Source organism: Cavia porcellus, unplaced genomic scaffold (genome assembly GCF_034190915.1).
Source record: "Cavia porcellus strain 051 isolate PalLab524CR breed Dunkin Hartley unplaced genomic scaffold, mCavPor4.1 scaffold_5, whole genome shotgun sequence".
Classification (NCBI taxonomy): domain Eukaryota; kingdom Metazoa; phylum Chordata; class Mammalia; order Rodentia; family Caviidae; genus Cavia; species Cavia porcellus.
In genome coordinates this window covers 82,238,986-82,259,275 of record NW_026947488.1, presented here as the reverse complement: position 1 = coordinate 82,259,275, position 20,290 = coordinate 82,238,986, and the positions used below count along the sequence as shown (strand labels likewise).

Below are 20,290 nucleotides of genomic sequence, written 5' to 3'. Positions count from 1 at the left end.
CGGTTAAAACTCATTTTCTTGATTTTTTAACTGCATGCTTACATTTGGAATTCTAAAAATATAAACAAATGACATCCACTATAAGCTTCACTAATGAATAGTATTTTTAAATTAAATAAGAATAATATTAACAGAAATAAATAGAAGAAAACTATGCATCTTTATATGTGCTAATATGAATGTATAAAAAATATGAAGAGAAACACCAAAAATAGCTATTATATCTAGGGAGTAGAATGGAAGGTATATGCAGGAAAAAAGCTAAATAGTACTGAAGCAAAGTGGAATTTTTTTCTATAGTCTTTTTATTGCTTGAATTCTTATAATGAGGATGTATATGTAAATTAAACATAAATGAATATGAATATAATTTAATTAAAGATACATATAATCTAAAACGTCAAATAGTACTGAAAGTTACAATAAATAGCAATCATTTCCCTTTACGTCAGTCTGTACTGCCAAAGGCAACAACATTCCATTTTCTCTTATTTCTTCTACTATTTATCTCCATATTACTAACTAGTTTATACTTCTAGTATTTAATATTTCATTTTAAATGTTATCTAGTGAGTTACTAATCAGTGAAGATCTGATTCTGTTACGTAGACCTGAGGTTTGTGTATGATCACCCACATACTATTTCATATAAAACAAATACATTAGTAATCAGTCTGATGCTGATTTAACAGTTTTATAATGTTTATAATGTTATCGGGACCCTCCCAACTCTCTGCCCTACCATTTTTGGTGTGTGCACTTTATTCCCACAGGGATGATGTTGGCAGAAGCTCCAATCATTACAATCCCATTCCCGATGACAGCAAAAGCAGAATAGCCTATTTCCTTCCTTTTAATTCAGTCTTCATGAAGTACCGCTAAATAATTCTGCATTTTGACATGTGACTAAACCTAGCTGCAAGAGAAGGATGTAGTCTTTTAACTGAGATCAACTCCCAAATATATTGAAAGTTCTGCTACTATGCTGGAAAGGAAAATAGACGTTGAGTTGACAGCTTATAAAAACTGACCCTCCTACACCTGTCACCTAACACTTTTCATCCTCTCATCTTCCCAATAAAGTTAAATCAACCTTTGTAATTAAGTTATACTCAGTATTTACATTATTCTTCACTAGTAAGCCGTAATATTATGCTGATTACATTTATTTTTCTGTACAACTTATTATGCTTGAAACTGACGATCTCCTTTCCTTCTTTTTTAGTTTTCTATATACCTGTAAATGATTCTTCTTCAAGTGTTAATACTGGGAGCAGATGGGTTGCATTGTTTCTACAATTTAGGTTTGTACAAACCTAAAATTACTACACAATGAAAAGTTAAAAATATGACTCATATACATACAATCAACAATTTGTATATATCAAATGTATTTATACTATAAATTATGGTATAAAACAATGGTGCATTTTAGATTTTGTATGTTATACAATGTTGTTTTAATAGCAAAAAAGAAAACATTGTCTGCCCTTTATGGTTAGTATATTCCCATACATAATCAATATTAGGGGAAAAGAAAAATGAATTATGATCTTATGAAATGTTATGCCCAAACTTTTTTAAGGAATGAAGAAGATTTCTGTATCTTTTTTTTTTTTTTTTTTTGGCTTTTTCATTTTTATTGGTACCAGGGATCGAACTCATGACTGCCTGCTTGCAAGGCAGGCGCTTATGCCGCTGAGCTAAATCCCCAGCCCCAGATTTCTGTATCTTGACATGGAAAGAATGCTAAGTGGACAAGGTGAAACTTACAGATCTATAAATATGATATTAAATCATATTTTCATGATAGTTCTCTCTATAAATGTATATATTTAAAAGTTTTTAAAAACTAATGGGAACCTTCACTAATGTTAAAACAAAGTTACCCCAGAGGGGAGAACCAAAATTTGGAGAGCTGTCTAGGGAACTTCCGTTTTTTCTATTATGCAATACACTGCTGAATGGTAATTTTTTAAAAACATGCACGTATTAAACACTCATTAATAAAAGCTTACTCCAACTATTAACTCAGAAAAGAATTTTCAAACTGTTTTTATGAAACATTTCCTTTTTCAAAATAAAAACATGCATATTAGAACACTTTCCAAAGACAGTCCTCTGCAGACATTAGCCCAAATGACTATTACATGTAAATAACATCTCAAACCCTTTGACTGCTCCTGAAGTAGTTTATTGTGCTTTGCTATGGTAGTACACTTTCGTCTCTCAAATCAAATTAGATGGTTAAAAATTACATATATAAAAAACTATGAATGTTCATTTTTACTGTACACATTACACAAACTTTATGAAATAAACAATTCACAAAATCCTACAATAAGTATGTACTTTGCAAGCACACCATTTTCCCTGGCAATCACAATGCTGCACAGACTCTGAGCACTGTTGATATAAGGACACGATGTTGTCTAGTCAGAGAGTGTTCCTGAAAACAGTGGAGACTAACAGCATGTTCTAGTGGAAAGAGCCCTGTACTAGGAGTTAGATGACCTGTATTATAAGCCTCTTGCCAATGCAACCATGAGAACAAGCACATTTATTACCCTTATCTGTTTCCCAGTTCTTCTTAGTCAACTTGATTAAAATGGATCTTCTGAAAACCACTGAGTTGTAAAACAAATGAAGAAAAGGCATTATAGCCCTTTAATTATTTTCATTTGGACTTTCTATCAATATTACTCATAATGAAAATATTCTGAAAGAAAATGCCTTAAAACTCTCTTTTAACTTATCTCCACTCTAGAATCAAACATGTTATAAAACACAAGAAAGCTGATGACACCTTAGGGTATTTCACCACCTGTAATCTAAAGATTAGTTTATATCTACTCTTTCCCTCCAACTTTCAGCAATCAAAGATGACAGATGGAAGTTCAGAGTCTGAAAAATGAAATGGGGATTTTCAGGCTTACATTCTACCAAGGTTTCACAGGCAAAGGCACCAAATACCAAGGGGGAAATTAGGACCACAACAAAGAAATCAATCAAAATGAGAGAGTATTTCAGTTCTTGAGAAATAAATTTCAGAAACTGACAAACATGAGAAGTGGCCTCTGTAATTTCTCCTTGGGAATTAAGCAGTACCTAAATACAATCAGAAAATTAAATTCTCTTTCAAGAAAGTAGAAATGGGGTATGGGAAGTCCAACTTGTATACACAGATAAATCACTTAGGATTATAAGCACTTATTTTGCAGGGTTCATTTGGTGAAACTCTAGAGGTATAAACCAAACACTTTACCCATCATCAGGAGCTATAGGAACTTCAAAAATACCAACAGGAAAATGCACCAGATCAGAATTGTCAATATACAAGTAGGTAGAAGAGCCATAATGTAGTATTTAGAACAAAATTATTTCTAAATACAATTTCATGTTGAATGATATTCTACTGTTTTTATTTAGAAAATTAGTCTGCCTCACTTGTAGCTTCCCACAAAATTCCTTACTAAAATAGAACTTTTTTTGGAGTATTTTAATTTTATGCCAGAAACATTCTTCTATACACTATTAATGTATTAAAAATACCCTAAAGTTTAAAGAGGAAAGTACCTTGAATTGGTCTGAATCAACACTGTCTTTAAAGTAAACCTGATTTAGTTGGATATAGTGGTGTACACGGGTAATCCCAGCACTTAGGAGGCTGAGGTAAGGATTGCCTTGCCTCAAGCTCAAGGCCAGCCTGGGCTTTGTAGGCAGTTCAAGGCCCACCTGTACTACAGTAAGACTCTGTCTCAAAAAAACAAAAATTAATTAGCTGGAAATAAAATTAACTTGATTTAGTCTCATTTGAGCTTTAGTCAGTCTTTGATTATCTGGTAGTATATAATTTTTCCACCGATTAATTCTAAAGGATGGAAAAGTATAAAAGTCATTGGATATTTTTGACATTCTCTTTGCACATCCTTGTTATTAGTGTGTTTTGGTTATATAGATTACTGGGTTTTCATTTTAGCAGATGCACATATTTGAGGTGTTCAATCGTATATCTGACCATCTCCATCCTCCCTATTTCTCATCCTTATATCATCATCCCTTATTCTCTTCATCCTTTCTAATAATAATCTCCCTTACACCTTATTGTCATATTTTTGTGTTCCCAGGGGAGAAGATGTGATATTTGGCTTTCTAAATCTGGCTTCTTTTGCTTCATATATCTCCAGATTTTCCTACAAGTGGCAAAACTTCATTTTTCTTTAATGGCTGAATAATATATATATTTTTCTTTATCCTTCATCTGTTGATGAACACCTACACTGGTTCCATAACTTGGCTATTGTGAATTGTGTTGCAATAAGAGTGGGTATACAGGTACCTTGGTATGCTGGCTTTAATTTCTTCAAGTATATACCAAGGAGTGGTATAGAGGAGCTCTAGTTTTTTGCAGAACCACTATACTGATTTCCATAGTGGAGGTACTAATTTCCATTCCTACTGATAATGCAAAAGGATTTCTTTTCCCTACCCCACACTTCACATAATTTATTGTTTTTATATATTCTTGGTGATAACCATTCTGAGTGGCATGAGATAGAATCTCAATGTAGTTTGATTTGAATTTCCTTAATGATTAAAGATACTGAACTTTTTATTTACTTATTGGTCATCTGCATTGATTCTTTTGAGAAGTATCAGTTCAATTCATTTGCAAATTAGTTGACCGGGTTATTTGATTTTTTTTTTTTTGGTGTTTCAAAAATTTATATACTCTACACATTAACCCTCCACTGGAAGAGTAGCTGGATCTGATTTTTTCCCACTCTGTAAGCAGTCTCTTACCTTGCGGTTGTGTCCCTTGATGTGTAGAAACTTTTTAAGTTGATGTAGTCCCATTTACTGATTTTTCTATTATTTCTTATGTTATTGGAGTCCTACTCAGGAAGTCTTTGCCTGTGTCTATGGCTTCAAGTGTTTCCCCTAAGTTTTCTTTTAGTAGTTTCAAAGTTCCTCATTTTATACCAAGGCCTTTAATCCATTTTGAACTGACATTTATATGAGGTAACAGACAAGGATTTAGTTTCAATCTTCTAGAAGTGGACATCCTGTTTTCCCAGCACTATTTGTTAAAGAAGCTGTTTTTCCTTTACAGTTTTTGGCTTGTCAAAAATCAGATGACTGTAGTTACATGAATTTGTTTCTGTGTCCTTTATGGCTTTGTAGTATAATTTGAAATTGGGTATTATAATACCTCCACCTTGTTCTTTTTGCTTAGGATTGCTTTGGCTATTCTGGGTCTTTTGTGATTGCATGTAAATTTTAAAGAGTTTTTTTTTTTTTCTAGTTCTGTGAAAAATATCATTAGTACTTTGATAGGAATTACAATGAATCTGTAGATCATTTGGCATTATGGCCATTTTAACACTATAAATTCAGTCAATGCATGAATGTAGGAGGTCTTCCCATCGGGTTTTCTTCAACTTCTTCCTTCAGTGTTCTGAATTTTCATTCTGGAATTCTTTCAGATTGATCCCTGGATATTTTGGGTTTTTTTGATGCTATTGTAGTGGAATTATTTTCCTGATTTGTTTCTCGGCTAGTCTATTACTCGCATATAGGGAAGCTATTGATTTTTTAAAGTTGATTTTACATTGTGTTAATATATGCATAATTCATTTAAGCTCTAAAGTTCTTTAGTCTTTACCTATAGGAGCACATCATCTGCAAATGAGAATAATTTGATTGCTTCTTTTCCTATTTGTATCTCATTTATTTTTTCTGTTGTCTAATTGTTTAGGTAAGTTTCCTATATTGAATAGGAGCAGAAAGAATGGACATTTTTGCCTTGTTACTGATTTGAAAGCAAAACTTTCAGTTTTTCCCCCATTCAGGATGATTTTGGCATGGACCTGTCATGTATGGCCTTTACTGAACTGTGGAATGATCTTTTAATATTTAGTTTCCTCATAGTTTTCATCATGAAGGGATGCTGAATTTCATTGAAGGTTTTTTTATCTCTGTTGAGATGATCATGTGAATTTTATTCTATTTATACAATGCATTATATTTACTGATATGTGTATGCTGTGTATGTTGAGCCATCCTTGCATCCCTGGAATGTAACAAATATGATCATGATGTCTGATCTTTTTAATATGTTTATTTGTATTTTACTAAGGATTTTTGCCAAAGATGTCATTGCTAAAGATATTGGTCTAGAGTTATCTTTTGTGTTGTGTTCCTGTTCAGTTTTGGTAGCAGAGTAACACTGGCTTCATACAATGAGTCGGGAAACGTTCTTTCCCTTTCTATTTCACTGAGCAGAAGAGCACTGCTGTTAGTTCTAAAGGTGAGGTAAAATTCAGCAGTGAATTGATCAGGTCTTGTACTATTTTTATTTTGTTGGTAAACTTTTTATTACTGTTTCAATCTTGCTGCTTGTTACTGATCTTTTTAGGTTTTTTATGCCCTCTTGGCTCAGTTCTAGTAGGTCGTCTGTGGCTAGGAAATTTACTCATTTCTTCTAGATTTTCCAATTTAATTAGAATACAGATTTTCAAAGTAGTCTTTAATAATCCTCTGGATGTCAGTGATTTCTGTCGTGACAGCCTTTTTATCACTACTTATATTGATCTGGGTCTTCCATTATTTGGTTAGGTTAGCTAAGAGTTTATCAGTCTTGTTTATCTTTTTAAAGAAACAATTTTTTGTTTCACTTACCTGTAATGTTATTATTTTAGTCTCTAGTTTATTAATTTTAATTCTGATTTTTATTATTACTTTCCTTCTGTGGTTTTGGTATGATCTGATTCTTTGATGTAGGCAATCATAACTATAAACTTTGCTTTCAGAATTTTCCCAGAGTCTGGTATGTGGTATTTCCACTTTCATTTAATTCCAGAAATTTTTACATTTTCTCCCTGACTTCTCCATTCAAAAGTGAATTGTTTAATCTCCAAGTGTTTTAATAGTTTCTGTGGTTTCTCTTGCTGCTGATTTCTACTTTCATTACAATCTGATAAGAAGAAAGAAATTACTTCTTTTTCATTTTGTTAAGTCTTGCTTTACTGTGTAAAATACAATTTATTTGGAGAATATTCCAGGGGCTGATAAGAAAAATGTATATTTGGTAACTGAATGGAATGTGCTACAGACATCCATTAGGTCATTCATCTGTGGTGTAGTTTAACTCTGACTCTGATGTTTCTTTGATCTTTTTTGGTCTGGATAACCAATGTGTGTTGGTGAGAGTGGCATAGTGAAGTCATTTGCTTAACTGAATTGGAAACTGTGTGTTAAATGTTGAAGAGTGCTTGTTTTATGAAATTGGCCGCACTGATGTTCAGTGCACATATATTCACAACTGTTGTATCTTCTTGGTGGATTGCTCCCTTTACCAATAATTAATGGTCTTCTTTGTCTCTTCTGATTAATTTCATCCTAATACCTGCTTTTCAGATGAGTGTAGCTATTCTTGTTTGTGTTCAGGTTCTTTGCATGAAATATTATATTCCATCTATTCATTTTTACTTTGTATATGTTTTTGCTAGTGCAACATGTTTCTTACAAGTGGCAAAGAGTTGGGTCTTGTTTTTTTAATCCAGTCTGCCAGTCTGTGTCTTTTATTTGGGTAATCAAAACCATTTACATTTATAGTTGTTATAGAAAGATATGTACTAATTACTGGCATTTTGTAGATTTTCTAATGTTTGATTTTTTCCTAAATCTCAGTATCCCTTTTTTCTTTTTTTTATGACATAGGTCTCACTATGTAGTTCAGACTGGTCTTGAATTCATTCTGTAGTTAAGGCTGGCCTGGAACTCGCAGCACCCCCTTGCTTCAGCCTTTTGAGTACTAGGATTAGCATCCCTGGCGTCAATAGTTTATCTACTCTTTGTCTTCTGTGTGTGGGCTCCTTATAAGTGTCTTCTGCAATGCTGGTTTAGAGATCATGCATTTTTTTTTTTTACTTCACACTTACCTTGGACAATCTATAGTTTTGCTGTCCTTTTCATTTTATCCACTGTCTTTTATCCATTATTTGGGTCTATGTATGTGTGCACACATGTACACATGTGGTATTTGTTTATTTATAACTCTATGCTAAGAAAAATTTGTTTTATTTGTTTGGTTTCAGATAATCATTTTTTATTGGTTTTAGATAATCAGGCTCTTTTATTAGTATATGTTTGCAATACATAATAGTAATGTTCATTTTGGGAAGCTAGTATAAGCACATAAACATACCTTTGTCACTTTATAACTATTTACCCTCCCTCTCCAATACCTTCCCCTCCCTCTGATTACTTTTCCTTTCCTGTTGTCTTATCTACCCACTATAATTCCCTTTCCATTCTAGGAACTGTTTCTTTCCACTCTTCTAGTTCCAACCAATCACAAGACTGCCACAGAAGTTTCTGTGTCTATTACTTATTATTCAATCTCTCAGAGCCCAGAATGGGTCAATCAAAGCTCCTCTCTAGGACAACCCTGCACTTCCACCCCAATACGAAAAATGGTAGACATTTTTTTCAGCTAGCAGTAATTGTAAAAAGTAAAACTTAATAACTGTTGGCAACTATTATACTTTCCTTCTAGGCACAGAAAAGTGATTTGCAGTTTGAGAGCATGATGCTAACATTCAAAGAAAAGCAGAAATAAAATACAAAATGAAAATTTTAAGGTAATCACATGATTAGTTCAGAACTTTCCTGCAAGTCATTTCCACCGTTCATTTTTTTTCCTTGAAATCTGTAATCCATGAAATACTTTTTTGTCTAAGCTAGTTTGAGCTAAATTTTAGTCACTTAAAACAAAGAACTCTAAATAATAATGTATGGTCTAAGACCTATCATATAGTAACTTTAAAATTAACTTACAAGACATTCATTTGAAGACTGGATGTTTCAATACTTATAAATGGAAAACATTTATTTACGAAAGCAAGTGAAAACAGGCAATTAAGGGAAAAGGAATATTCAAGAAAAAAGCTAAAGAAGTATATTGTTAATAGTGAAAGAAATAGAAACAATAATATTTTAAACTTAATAGATTAATAAAATGAGCATACCCATTACTGGCAAATAACAATAAAACAACATTCTCTTGTATCATTTGTGGAAGTATGTAGTTCTATAGACTTTTTGTAATATATTCCAAATCTATTCATCAAGCTTAAAAATGTTCCTATTTGTTGAAACATCACTGGCCATTAATGCAACCTTGGAAGCAACCTATATGTCCATCAATAAATGAATGAGTAAAGAAAAGGTGATATTTACACACAATGAAATACAACTCTACCATAAGTCAAGTTAAACTTGCATTATTTGCAGAAAAATGGCTACACCTTGAGCCTATGTTAAGTGAAATATACCAGACATGCATGCTTTATTACATATTGCATGGTTTCTCTTATATGAGAAACCCAAAATATAAACCAAGAGCAAAATGAAGGTACATAACAGGAAGTAAAGAGATAAATATTTCTCAAAGGGAAAGTGGAGTCAAGAGATAAGGGGTGAAAAAAGGAATTGAGATGAGTAATGTACATGTCCCAACTCCATACAAGAAATGTAAGCATTATGTACTGCAAACATGTACTAAAAATATTTTTTTTAATGTTCATATTCTAACCAGGATTGGTGTCACATTCCTGTAGTCCCAAAACTTGAGAGTCGGAGGCAAGAAGATGATGAGTTCAAGCCTGTGTGGGCTAGATAGCAAGTTCAAGGCCAGCCTGAGCTACCCAGTGATATAATAAGATTCTATCTTTTAAAAAAAGACAAATTTTTTTAAATATTCATATTCTTAAACTAAGGAAATCCACTGCTGGGATTCGAAACCTAAGGAAACAAATTTAAATATGGAAAATTCTTCTTTGGTTCTGAAGAAAGACAATCGCTGTGTAATTTGCAGTAATAAAATCTGGGAATAAAAATGTTTTGTAAGAAAATGATGAATTGATTTATTTGTGCAGTATTTATCATTAAAATATTTGTACTGAGAATATCAGAACACAAAAATGTACTTATATTATGGTATCAGATCTTTAAAAATCAGGTGCTAAATTACATACACAATTAAATTACATATATAAATTAAAACATAATTAAATGTTTTAAAATTATAAACATAATCCAGGCATTTCTCAATGAAAATTTTTATAGAACAAACTAGGTATCTGATACACAGGGAGTCTGAATTGAATGCTGAGGAATGCAATTAACGAAGTGGTGATCTATTCCAAGAACTAGCACCTTAAGCAAAAGAAAAAAGGCTGTTACACTCCAAAGACAGATACACACAGCTACCCCACACAAGGGGCTGCCTGCTCAGTCAGCCTTGCCTCTTTTCTTTACTATTGCCATTATGAAGTTTCTAGGAACCCAGTTTTGCTATACTCTTGCATTATGTTTCTGATGTTTACAGCTAATCTATTTAATATTTTATCTTACAACAACAAAATAATTTTTTTTTGTCTTTTTCCTTTTCATCGGTACCAGGGATCGAACTCACGACTGCCTGCTTGCAAGTACAAAATAATTTTAAAAGATCCACGAAAACATGAAAATTCTTACATAAAAATAACTTTTTGATGATTAAACTATCGGCTTCCAAATCCTTTTCTCATTGAAATATAGAGTCCACAAAAAAAAAAGTGCACATACACTTCAGCAGTTCACTGTACTAATAAATGTCTAGAAGCTAATGGCCAGCACTTTGGGTATCTCTTATAATTGTAGAAGCCAAAGATAACTTGTAGTAATCTCATGATGTTTCAATAGATATAGTATTAAAACATTTATATAAGGTTTTCTCTTCCTAATGTACACTATTTTGGTAGATTCTATATTTAGAAATATGATTTTTGAGGTCCACTGAACAATATCAGGAACATATTTTAAGTGAAAAAAACTCCAAGTTACTATCTGCTACCTTAGGAAGTGTTATTAAAGGAAATCTTTTCATCTGCTTTTCAAATATTCCATGTACACAGTGAAAATAAGACACTTAACTTTTGAAAACAAACCATTTCCAGCCAGACATGGTGGCACACCCCTGTAATCTCATGACTTGGAAGGCTGAGGCAGGAGGATCATTGCAAGTTTGAGACCAGCCTGTACTACAAAGTGAGCTCAAGGCCAGCCTGAACTGCATAGTCAGTTTTGTCCCAAAAAGACAAAAGACAAAAAAAAAAAAAACCTCTAACCTAATTATTGCAGATATTTGTCACAATAACAGAAAGCTAACAGACACATCCTCTGGAGCAAAAGTGGCATCAGTGACATCTGCACCTCTGAGCTCTTGGTAGTGTGAGCACTGCTGTGCTGGGGTACAGGGAGCAGAGGTGTGAAGCATATGTGAATGGCAAGCCATGCAACATAGTTAGGACCTGTTCCCTCTAACCATCCCATCCCAAGGCCTCCAGCCCGTGATCAGAGAGATGGCTGGGTCTCTGAAATCCCTTCAGAAACCGCTGTCCTATTGTCTTGATGATCACTACCTGGCTCCCTTCGATTTGTGGGCGTCTCTTCAGTAACTGCTTAGCCACATTCAGAACATTCTTCACTAAACATATTTTTCATTCTTTTTATTGTCAGGCTGTGACATTTCCTAATTTTTATACTGATTTGTTTTTTTGTTTTTTTATGGTACAGGGGATTGAACTCATAACCTCGCACTTGCCAGGCAGGCACTTGTGCCACTGAGCTAAATCCCCAGCTGCTCTGATTTGTTTTTAAATCATACATAAAATACAAATTTGTCTTTAATGATTCATTTTCTCTCTTACATTTACGTACATATTTAGAAGTTATCATAAAGCAGCCTGAAAGCTTGGTGACTTAGAAATTTTTTCTACCAACTTTTCATCATGCTTCCACACATCCTAGGACATAAACATACTATACCCAAAATCTCTGCTACTTAGCCTTTTCTCTAATGTCTACTAAAATAGCCCTTTTCAGCATGGCTTTTACTATCCACATTTTCTACCAGAATTTGGATCACAACCATTTATCCAATCTCTAAAAGTTTCCAAACTTCCCCATTTTGTTTGTCTTCTGACCCTCATAAGAACTGAACGCGCTGTTCATGGCAATGCAGACTTTTCGTGCTTGCTGCTGCAAACTTTTCTAGCCTCTACCTACAACCACATAAAAGTCATGTCACATTTTCAGGTATTATCAACAGTTCCATTTCTGGCGCCAATTTTCCTATCTTAGTTTGTTTCTGTTGTCATAAGAGAATATAATGAACTGGTTAATTTATAAAGAATAAAAGTTTATTCAACTCATGGTTGAGAGAAGTCACATCTAGCAAGGCATTTTCATTGATGGAAATTCTGTATGTAATCCTAAGGTGCCATAGTGTATCACATGACAAGTGACGTACACACAAAAGACAGTCAAACTACCACTGGTAACAGACTCAAATAATCCAGTGACCCTTTTTTTTTGCCTTTTTCCTTTTTATCGGTACCAGGGATCAAACTCACATCTGCCTGCTTGCAAAGCAGGCACTTATGCCACTGAGCTAAATCCCCAGCCCCCAGCCCTCCTGTGACCCATTAATCCATTGATTAATCCATTCATGTGGGCAAGGTCCTCGCGACATACATCTCCAAGGTCCCACCTGGGTCCACCACTTCATACCACATGATAGAAATTAAATTTTAAACAACACAGCACAATTATGGAAAAAGTGACATTGGAAGCACAACATGAAATGCTATTTATTAATGAACCTCAACATATCACTAGATTACATGTGCTATTTAAAGCATGTATTTTCCCATAAAAAGTTTTAACAGAAAGATACACGAGCTTCTGGAGATAATGGAGACAGATGTAAGATATTCAAAGAATCATTAAAACTTGAGATTTCCTTTCCTTCCCCTTTTTAAAATTTAACCACAGCATATAATAAGTGGTATCATAAAAGAAAGAGAGAATATTCAATAACTTCGTGTCACTATTTTTATCTTCTGATAAAAGTATAATTACCCTAGGCAGAAAAGTAAAACCCATTCATCAGAAATATGTATTACAATTGCACTATGTGCACCACACCATAACCAAGCACAATTAAGGATCCAGAGACAATGGAATGTCACCCATCCTCAAGTGGATCATGGTTAGGTAGAAAAGACTGTAAAAGAAAGACAGCTATACTGCACTGTGATAAAGATGGCAAAGGATTAGAGAGAGGCAAGTAATTAACTGTTCCTTTGTTTGTCTTGAAAAAATATGAAAAACTTTCTAAATCAAGAAGTCCCTGGGGGTCTAGGGAAGGAGAGGGGGAAAGGGAGAAAGGAAAAAAAAAGAGGAAAAGTGGAAACAAAGCTTTTATAAATAAGGCGGGAAAGAAGGACTGAAAGGAAGGTAGGCAAATGAGGAAAAAAAGAAGCAAGTTTTACCATTTACAAATACAAATTCTCTATGATGAATCTGATTGTTATGCAACCTAAAATGTATCAATAAACTTAATTTTAAAAAAAGAAGTCCCCGAGGGATCATAAGCGCTATTAAAAGCAAGCAAGGAGAAGAGATAAAAAGGAGGTAATGAGGGAGAGAAAGTTTGCTTTAAAAAATTATTTTCTTAAAATATTCAACAATTAGGGCTGGGGGTTTAGCTCAGCGGCATAAGCGCCTGCCTTGCAAGCAGGCAGTCCTGAGTTCGATCCCTGGTACTGATAAAAAAAAAAAAAAAAAAAAGACAGAAAAAAAAAATCCAACAATTAGAAAAATGTCAGTTACTACGGTTACTTCCAAATCAAAGATCACTCAAAAAGGTTGAGCAAAAAAAAAAAAAAAGATTGAGCAATACTGTGGTGTCACTTAAAAATATCTCACATATCATTCAACAAGGTATTGCATGCTCTTCATTTCACCATTCAAAAATAAGAATTATGAGAAATATACTAGTATTGAGTCAAAATTCAAATTATTGCTTGTCACTTTTTTTTTTTTTTTTTTGTACCGGGGATTCAGCTCATGACCCTGTGCTTGCCAGGCAGGCACATATGCTGCTGAGCTAAATCCCCGGCCCCTGCTTGTATTTGGAAAAAATATCCAACTATAAATTATTAAATCATACAAAAAAAAACAGTCAAAATACTGCTACAAACAGGTAAGAAATCTCTTTACTTTTGGCCAGTTTGCATGCTATCAGTGTTTAACTAAACATTTTCAAACTTAAATCCTATAATCTTACATTGAAAGTTTCATACCTAATGGCAATGCCCTTATAGTCTCAATTTAATCATAAGCAGATGTTTATGAGCTTCAGAAAACTCAGTCAGTTATGGATTGGCTGGAGACGTCATGACACTAATTGTTCTGCAAAAGGCTCTGTAGTGAAGAGAACCCAGAGACAAACCTATAGGAAGACACACCTGGTTTTTGCTACAAGCAGCCTTACATTTACCTAATTAATAAAATCACAAACTGGTCTTTGAACATATTTTATTTGATGGGTAAAATGGATTTTTGTCACATGATTACCAACATTTAAACTTCAAGAAACTTGAAATAAAGTTTTAGATTTTCTGCTTGTCTTTCACAATCAACTAATTCAGAAACAATGGACCCACCTGCTCCTGCCTCCCCCAAATCCCAATCTGTTGTTGCCCTTTCCTCCTTAATGAGCACATATTTTTCAGTTTATTACAGTTCCCACCCTGCCTGCTGCAGTTATTAATGCTAGAGACCCCATGGACATTTGAAACTTCTATCCCATTTAATTCTAAAATTCACTACCTGGATTTTATATGTCTTAACAATCCATTTAAAGTCCAACTCAAACAGTGTGTCTGTGAAAATTACAAAAAGTGGCTGCCTGCCATTCACTTAATAAGTTCTTTTAGAATGACTTATATTTTTATTTTGCACATTTAATAAGCAGAGAAATAAAGACTGAATCAGACAATGGTCAAAATCACAGGAAATAAAGAAATAGGAAAATTTTTGAATTTATACCAACAGTTACCAAGAAAATATTTGAAAGTAAGGAGAAATCATGACTGTCCCAAAGTTAGGGAAGTTCTTTAGTTTAGGGATTAACAGATTCCAGCCCACTGATAGCAACTTGTGTCTCACAGCTGGCAGAAAGAGGCCTTTTAGTTTCCTTTCTTAAACTAGAAAAACAGTAACAGTCACAACTGATTCAGCATCAACTATGCAAACTGTTCTATGCAATATGCTTTACAGATGCCTATTCGTAAAGCCTTGAGGGATTTCTAGCTCCAGCATCTCAGTTTCTTTTTGGTTGCAATCAAGAGATTCTGCCTGATCTTTAGTGATATCCTTGCATAAGAAACGTTTTAATAATTTTTAAATTCCTATTTTAGTGTTGTCACATGTGTTTATAACAGACTCCCCACCATACTCCAGAAACAACTGAATGAAAAACCAAATTGGAAATAAAGTTTTCTATGACAAGACTTCCCAGGGCTTTTACTATGTCTCTCAGTCCATCTATACAACAATAACAAAAGTACTATAGACTGAGTGGTTTATAAATAAAAGAAATTTGGAGCCATGCAAACCATTCAGGGCCCAGGAAGAGAAACAAGCCAGTTATTCTATGTGATTAATTTTATTTAAAATGTTGTCCACTTCAATTGTATCAGAAAGTATCAACAAAATGGGTAAAGTTGACTAACAGGTACTCCAGCAAAAGAAGATTACTCTTTTCCGAGTGAGGCCAGGAGAGGCTTTATCAAGCTATGTGAGCTATCCCCTCAAGAGGGGACTCCAGTTCAGAAGCACTGGCCTTGGTAACTCCTTAGCCATGCCAATGTTCCCCATCTTGCTCCCATCCTGAAAGGGGTGGTAGTGGCATATTCACTACCCAAAACTAAAAACTAGTTACAATTGCTTTGACTATGGGAATAAACTAAGGCCCACACCTAGAAATGATGTTCCCATCATCTTGAAGAAGTTAAATACTAGTATTTTTCTTGTAAAAGATCAGTAAGACCAACCCAAAAGATATCAAGAGAGCTAATGATAGTATTTTCTCAAACCTTCATCTATCACACTGTCAACTATACAGTCTGGCTTACCTGATCTTCAGATACCTGCCAAGTAGCCCATCTCACCCAGAAAGGTCTCCTCAGTGCCATTCCTCCAACAGGAAACTAAAGACTAAGACTATGTTTTTCTTTTTCATTTCTCCACTCTTTAAAATAAATAACCTGAACCCCCCTGTGACAGCAAAGGCATAATTAGGATTCTAGAGCCCTTTAAGAATAGATTCTCCTATATGCTAACTTTACAAGGCTCCACTATTCCTCCAAGAGCTCTTTTTTTTTTTTTTAATTTTATTTAAGGAGAAAAGAAAAAAAAAAAGCAGAGAAAGGGTACCAGTTATACAGATTTACAGAAAAAAAAAAATAAGCAGTAGGAAATCACTAGTTAATGGATTACATATTGTCATCTTAGAAATAATTGTTCAAGTCACAAAATTAAAGCTTGTAAAGTGGACATTCCAGCAATGATACTGCAAACAGTTCTGTTCAATGATCCAATAAAACTCTGTGATATCATTTTCTATCTTATACCCTTAAATATACATGCAGTTATATAGTTTAGAGCACTTTCTTTTCCTCTCTTTTGTACAATGACTATTACACATTTTGGGTTTCATTGCTCCCACTGTTCTTATTACTTTTTTGGAAGAGAGTAAAACCAAATGTAACATAACAGAACAGAATCAGTCAAGTCAAAAGGGTGGACATAATATATAATGTAAAAACATAATACAAGGTGATCAACAACGGTTACCATAATGCCTCCCGCTATCTCTAATAGAACTGCCTATTTCATTAGTTATAATACAACTGAACAAAACAGTAAAGAATAAAACCGACAAAACCAAAACATTGGAGACATTGTAGGTCTTCAAAAGTAGACAAAAGTCAATGAGAATGGGCGTTATAATGAATCTCATTATCTTCACAGTTGATGCCTAAACTTTCGAACCTGATACTATCCAGCAAAACAGAGTAGGGGAACATCACTCAAAAACAAGATGGTGAGAGTAATACAGGGCTTTAAATCGAGATAATGGAAAGTCAAAGTGGGTTACTATAATATATCCTGCTATTTTTTTTCCTTTAATTAAAAGGATAAAAATTAAAAAGTAAATAATGGAGTGGAGATTGAGATAAAAGAGGGCATAACAACGAAACAGCACAGATCAAAACATAACCATTTAAGCAGAATAGTGTTTCACCACCAGATAATCCTGACCTAAAAGTAGTTACCATATTGTCTCTTTCCTTGAAATCCTTGAGTACAACTTCGTATACTGTAGCATTAAGTATATCAAAACAATGTAAAACCATTTAAGAGAATGACAGCATTACAGGGTATTTAGAATCGACTAACAGAAAATGAACAATGGTCTCTGTATAATCTCCTTGTCTTTAAAAGGTTTTTGCTTATACTATCGTACATAATAAAATCCAATAAAATACAACCTATTTAGACCATTGGAGACAGAAGAACAAAAGCTAGATGAGACTTCAAAACAAGATGATACTAAATCAGTATTACCTATTAAGATGTCATTTTCTCCAAAATAGCTGTTCCTATCATCCAATCTTCTCTGCCTCATTTCTGTTGAGCTCTTTTTCTCTCAGTAGCTATCAGTTTGTCTTCTTCATTTTGTTCTCTGCTCCATTCGTTGTGGCCTCCCTGCCACTATTTCTGGATTCTTTGTATTTTTCTTTTTTTAGAATATCCTGCAATACTCTCTGTAGAGTTGAATTGGTGGTTGCAATTCCCCCAGTTCCTCTCTATCCTGGAAGCACCTTGTTTTTCCATCAATTTCCAGGGACAGTTGTGCAGGATATCTCAATCTTGGCTGGAGATTATTATCTTTCAAAGCTTGAATTATTTCCCCCCACGCTCTTCGTGATTTGATGGTTTGTGCAGAGAAATCTGCTGTAATTCTGATGGGTGTTCCCTTGTAAGTGGTCTGTTGCTTGTCTCTGACAGCTTTTAATATTCTGTTCTTGTATTGAATTTCTGGAATTTTTATTATTATATGCCTGGGTGTTGCTCTGTTTGGGTTGTAGGTAGCTGGGGTCCTGTATGCCTCATACATCTGAGTATATTTACCTTTTGCTAAATTAGGAAAATTCTCCTGGATTATTTCTGTGAGTAGCTTTTGTAGTTCACTTGTTTGTGTCCCTACTTCTTCTTTTATGTTCTTAATCCTTAAGTTATGGATCCTCTTATCATCTTCTTGTCTTTGTATTATTGCTGTTTGTTTCTTTGTTATTTTTAAGAAGTTTTTCATTTCATTCTCCCATATTACAAATCTGCCCTCCAGTTCAGATAGTCTGTCCTTAGTTTCTTTCAAGCTGTTATGCCAGTCTTCGATAGACTTCTTAGTTTCTTGGTAGTCCCTTTGAACATGCTTCACGTCTATGCTTTCTCTATTTTCTCCATCAAACAATTCTCCCCTCTTTTTCTGTTCTTCCATTCCACCATCTGTTTTTTCTTGGGTGGTGCTTAGCGTTTTTCTAACTATTCTGCATACTTCTAGCTTCAGGTCGTTGATAACTTCATTCCTGAATTGGTCTATGAGGCTCTCTATATGGCGCTTTATGTCTATTGGTGCGGTGTCCGCTATTGCCTGTTTCTCAGAATTGGGGGCCGAGGAGCCTTTCTTATTGCTGCCTCTTCCCATATTCTCTGTTCCTTATATATGCAAGCTTATATAGGAGACCCAGCTTCTCTCCCTGTCAGCCACAGCCTGATCGAATTGCACTGGTTAGGTGTTCCCGCCCACTGCAGCGCACCAGGAAGTTATGGACCAGGCAGCCTACATGGGGCCCGCCCCTCTGGGCCACCGTCAGGCTCTGGGATCTGGGTTGGGCTAGCCTACTGGGTCTGCCAGCAGTGTCACGCAGGCCAGGCACTTTTCACCAATCCCGCCCGAGAGGGGGATGTGTGGCTGGAGTCACCACCGCGCCCTGCTCCCACAGGACTGCCTGGGCCCAGAAAGTCCTCCGCTGGAGTCAAACTGTGGTAGAGTGTCAGTTTCTCTCACTCACCTCACCACAAGTCAGTGCACACCTCCCTGCCTGTCCTGTTTTCGACTCCGTTCGCAGATTCCCGTTCTCAGAGCTTCCGCATGGCTCTCTCCTTGCTGAGCCGCTGTAGAGGCAGTCGCCGCGCAGCGGGAAACCCAAATCGCGGCTTCCAATGGCACGGGGTCCAGCCTCCACACCGAGACTTTTCTGTTCCTGTTTTAGCACCAGGACTGCATTCCAAGTTGGTTTCTCTCAGCCCAGTTCATTCCTGAGTCAGCAGAGCATATCTCCACCTGTTTATGTCTTCTTACTCCACACCCTTCCTGACTTCTGAACCAAGCCTTTCAGAGAGCCTCCGTAGTATCTGTTATCTGTCCGCCATGTTCTCCCGGAACCCCAAGAGCTCTTTTGAGAAACAGAAGTCAACTACTGAAGAATGGTTGAAAGTTTCCATATGATTCCTTCATTGGAATGAGGAAGTTATCATAAGTAGGCCTGAGATCTTCAATTTAACTAATCATCAAGCTGTAGTAAATCTTAGCCATAATTCTTTCCCCTCAGAATCTCATTTGAATCATACATGTATTCATCAAACACCTTCAGTAAACATGGAAGACTGGTTGGCCAACCAATTAATACTGAGGATAAGCAGTAGGAGCAACGATGCACTGTGTTTATGTGAGGGCAAGGACGGGCGCAGTCAAGGGAACTGAACAGTAAAGGATGAGCTCGGGAGCCACTGTAAAGCAGACAAGCATGTAACAAGCACATAGTTCCAGAAATCCATAGTAAAAGCATAGAAGTTTGAGAGGACATGGCAGTCTGGCTAATCTTAGCAGTTCACACAGTGGTAAGAATCAAAGGCAAACAGAGATTATGTAAGCCATATCCAGGAATTTGCACTTGTTCCCTCAGTCTATTAGGCCCTCTGAAGAATTGGAAGCACAATCAGGCTTACATTTTAGAAAGATTTTTCTATCAGAAACAATCTAGCCTGGCATAGTGGTATCTGCCTACAATCCCAGCACTTGGGAGGCTGATACAGAGGATCACCGAGGGTTTGAGGTCACCCAGGGTTACAAAATGAGTTCAAGTCCTGCCTGTACTATAAAGCAAGGCCCTGTGTCAAAAAAAAATTGGGGGAAAAAAACTAGGAAACTTCAGGCCTCTCCTTCAGAAGCTTGTCTTTGGAGGCTAGAAATGTAGTTCAATGGTAGAGCACTTGCCTCGCATGCACTGATGTCCTGTTGCAATGCCTAGTCCTAAAAAACAATCTT

The 20,290-nt window shown here is 35.3% G+C and overlaps 1 protein-coding gene across 1 annotated transcript in view; it reads right to left on the bottom strand.

Moving 5' to 3' along the window:
- Lekr1 (leucine, glutamate and lysine rich 1) overlaps nucleotides 1-20,290 on the bottom strand; it is a 188,704-nt gene that overhangs the window by 132,495 nt on the left and 35,919 nt on the right. The window contains 1 exon segment of the mRNA XM_063249239.1: nucleotides 2-52. Coding sequence (XP_063105309.1) covers nucleotides 2-52 — 51 coding nt within the window.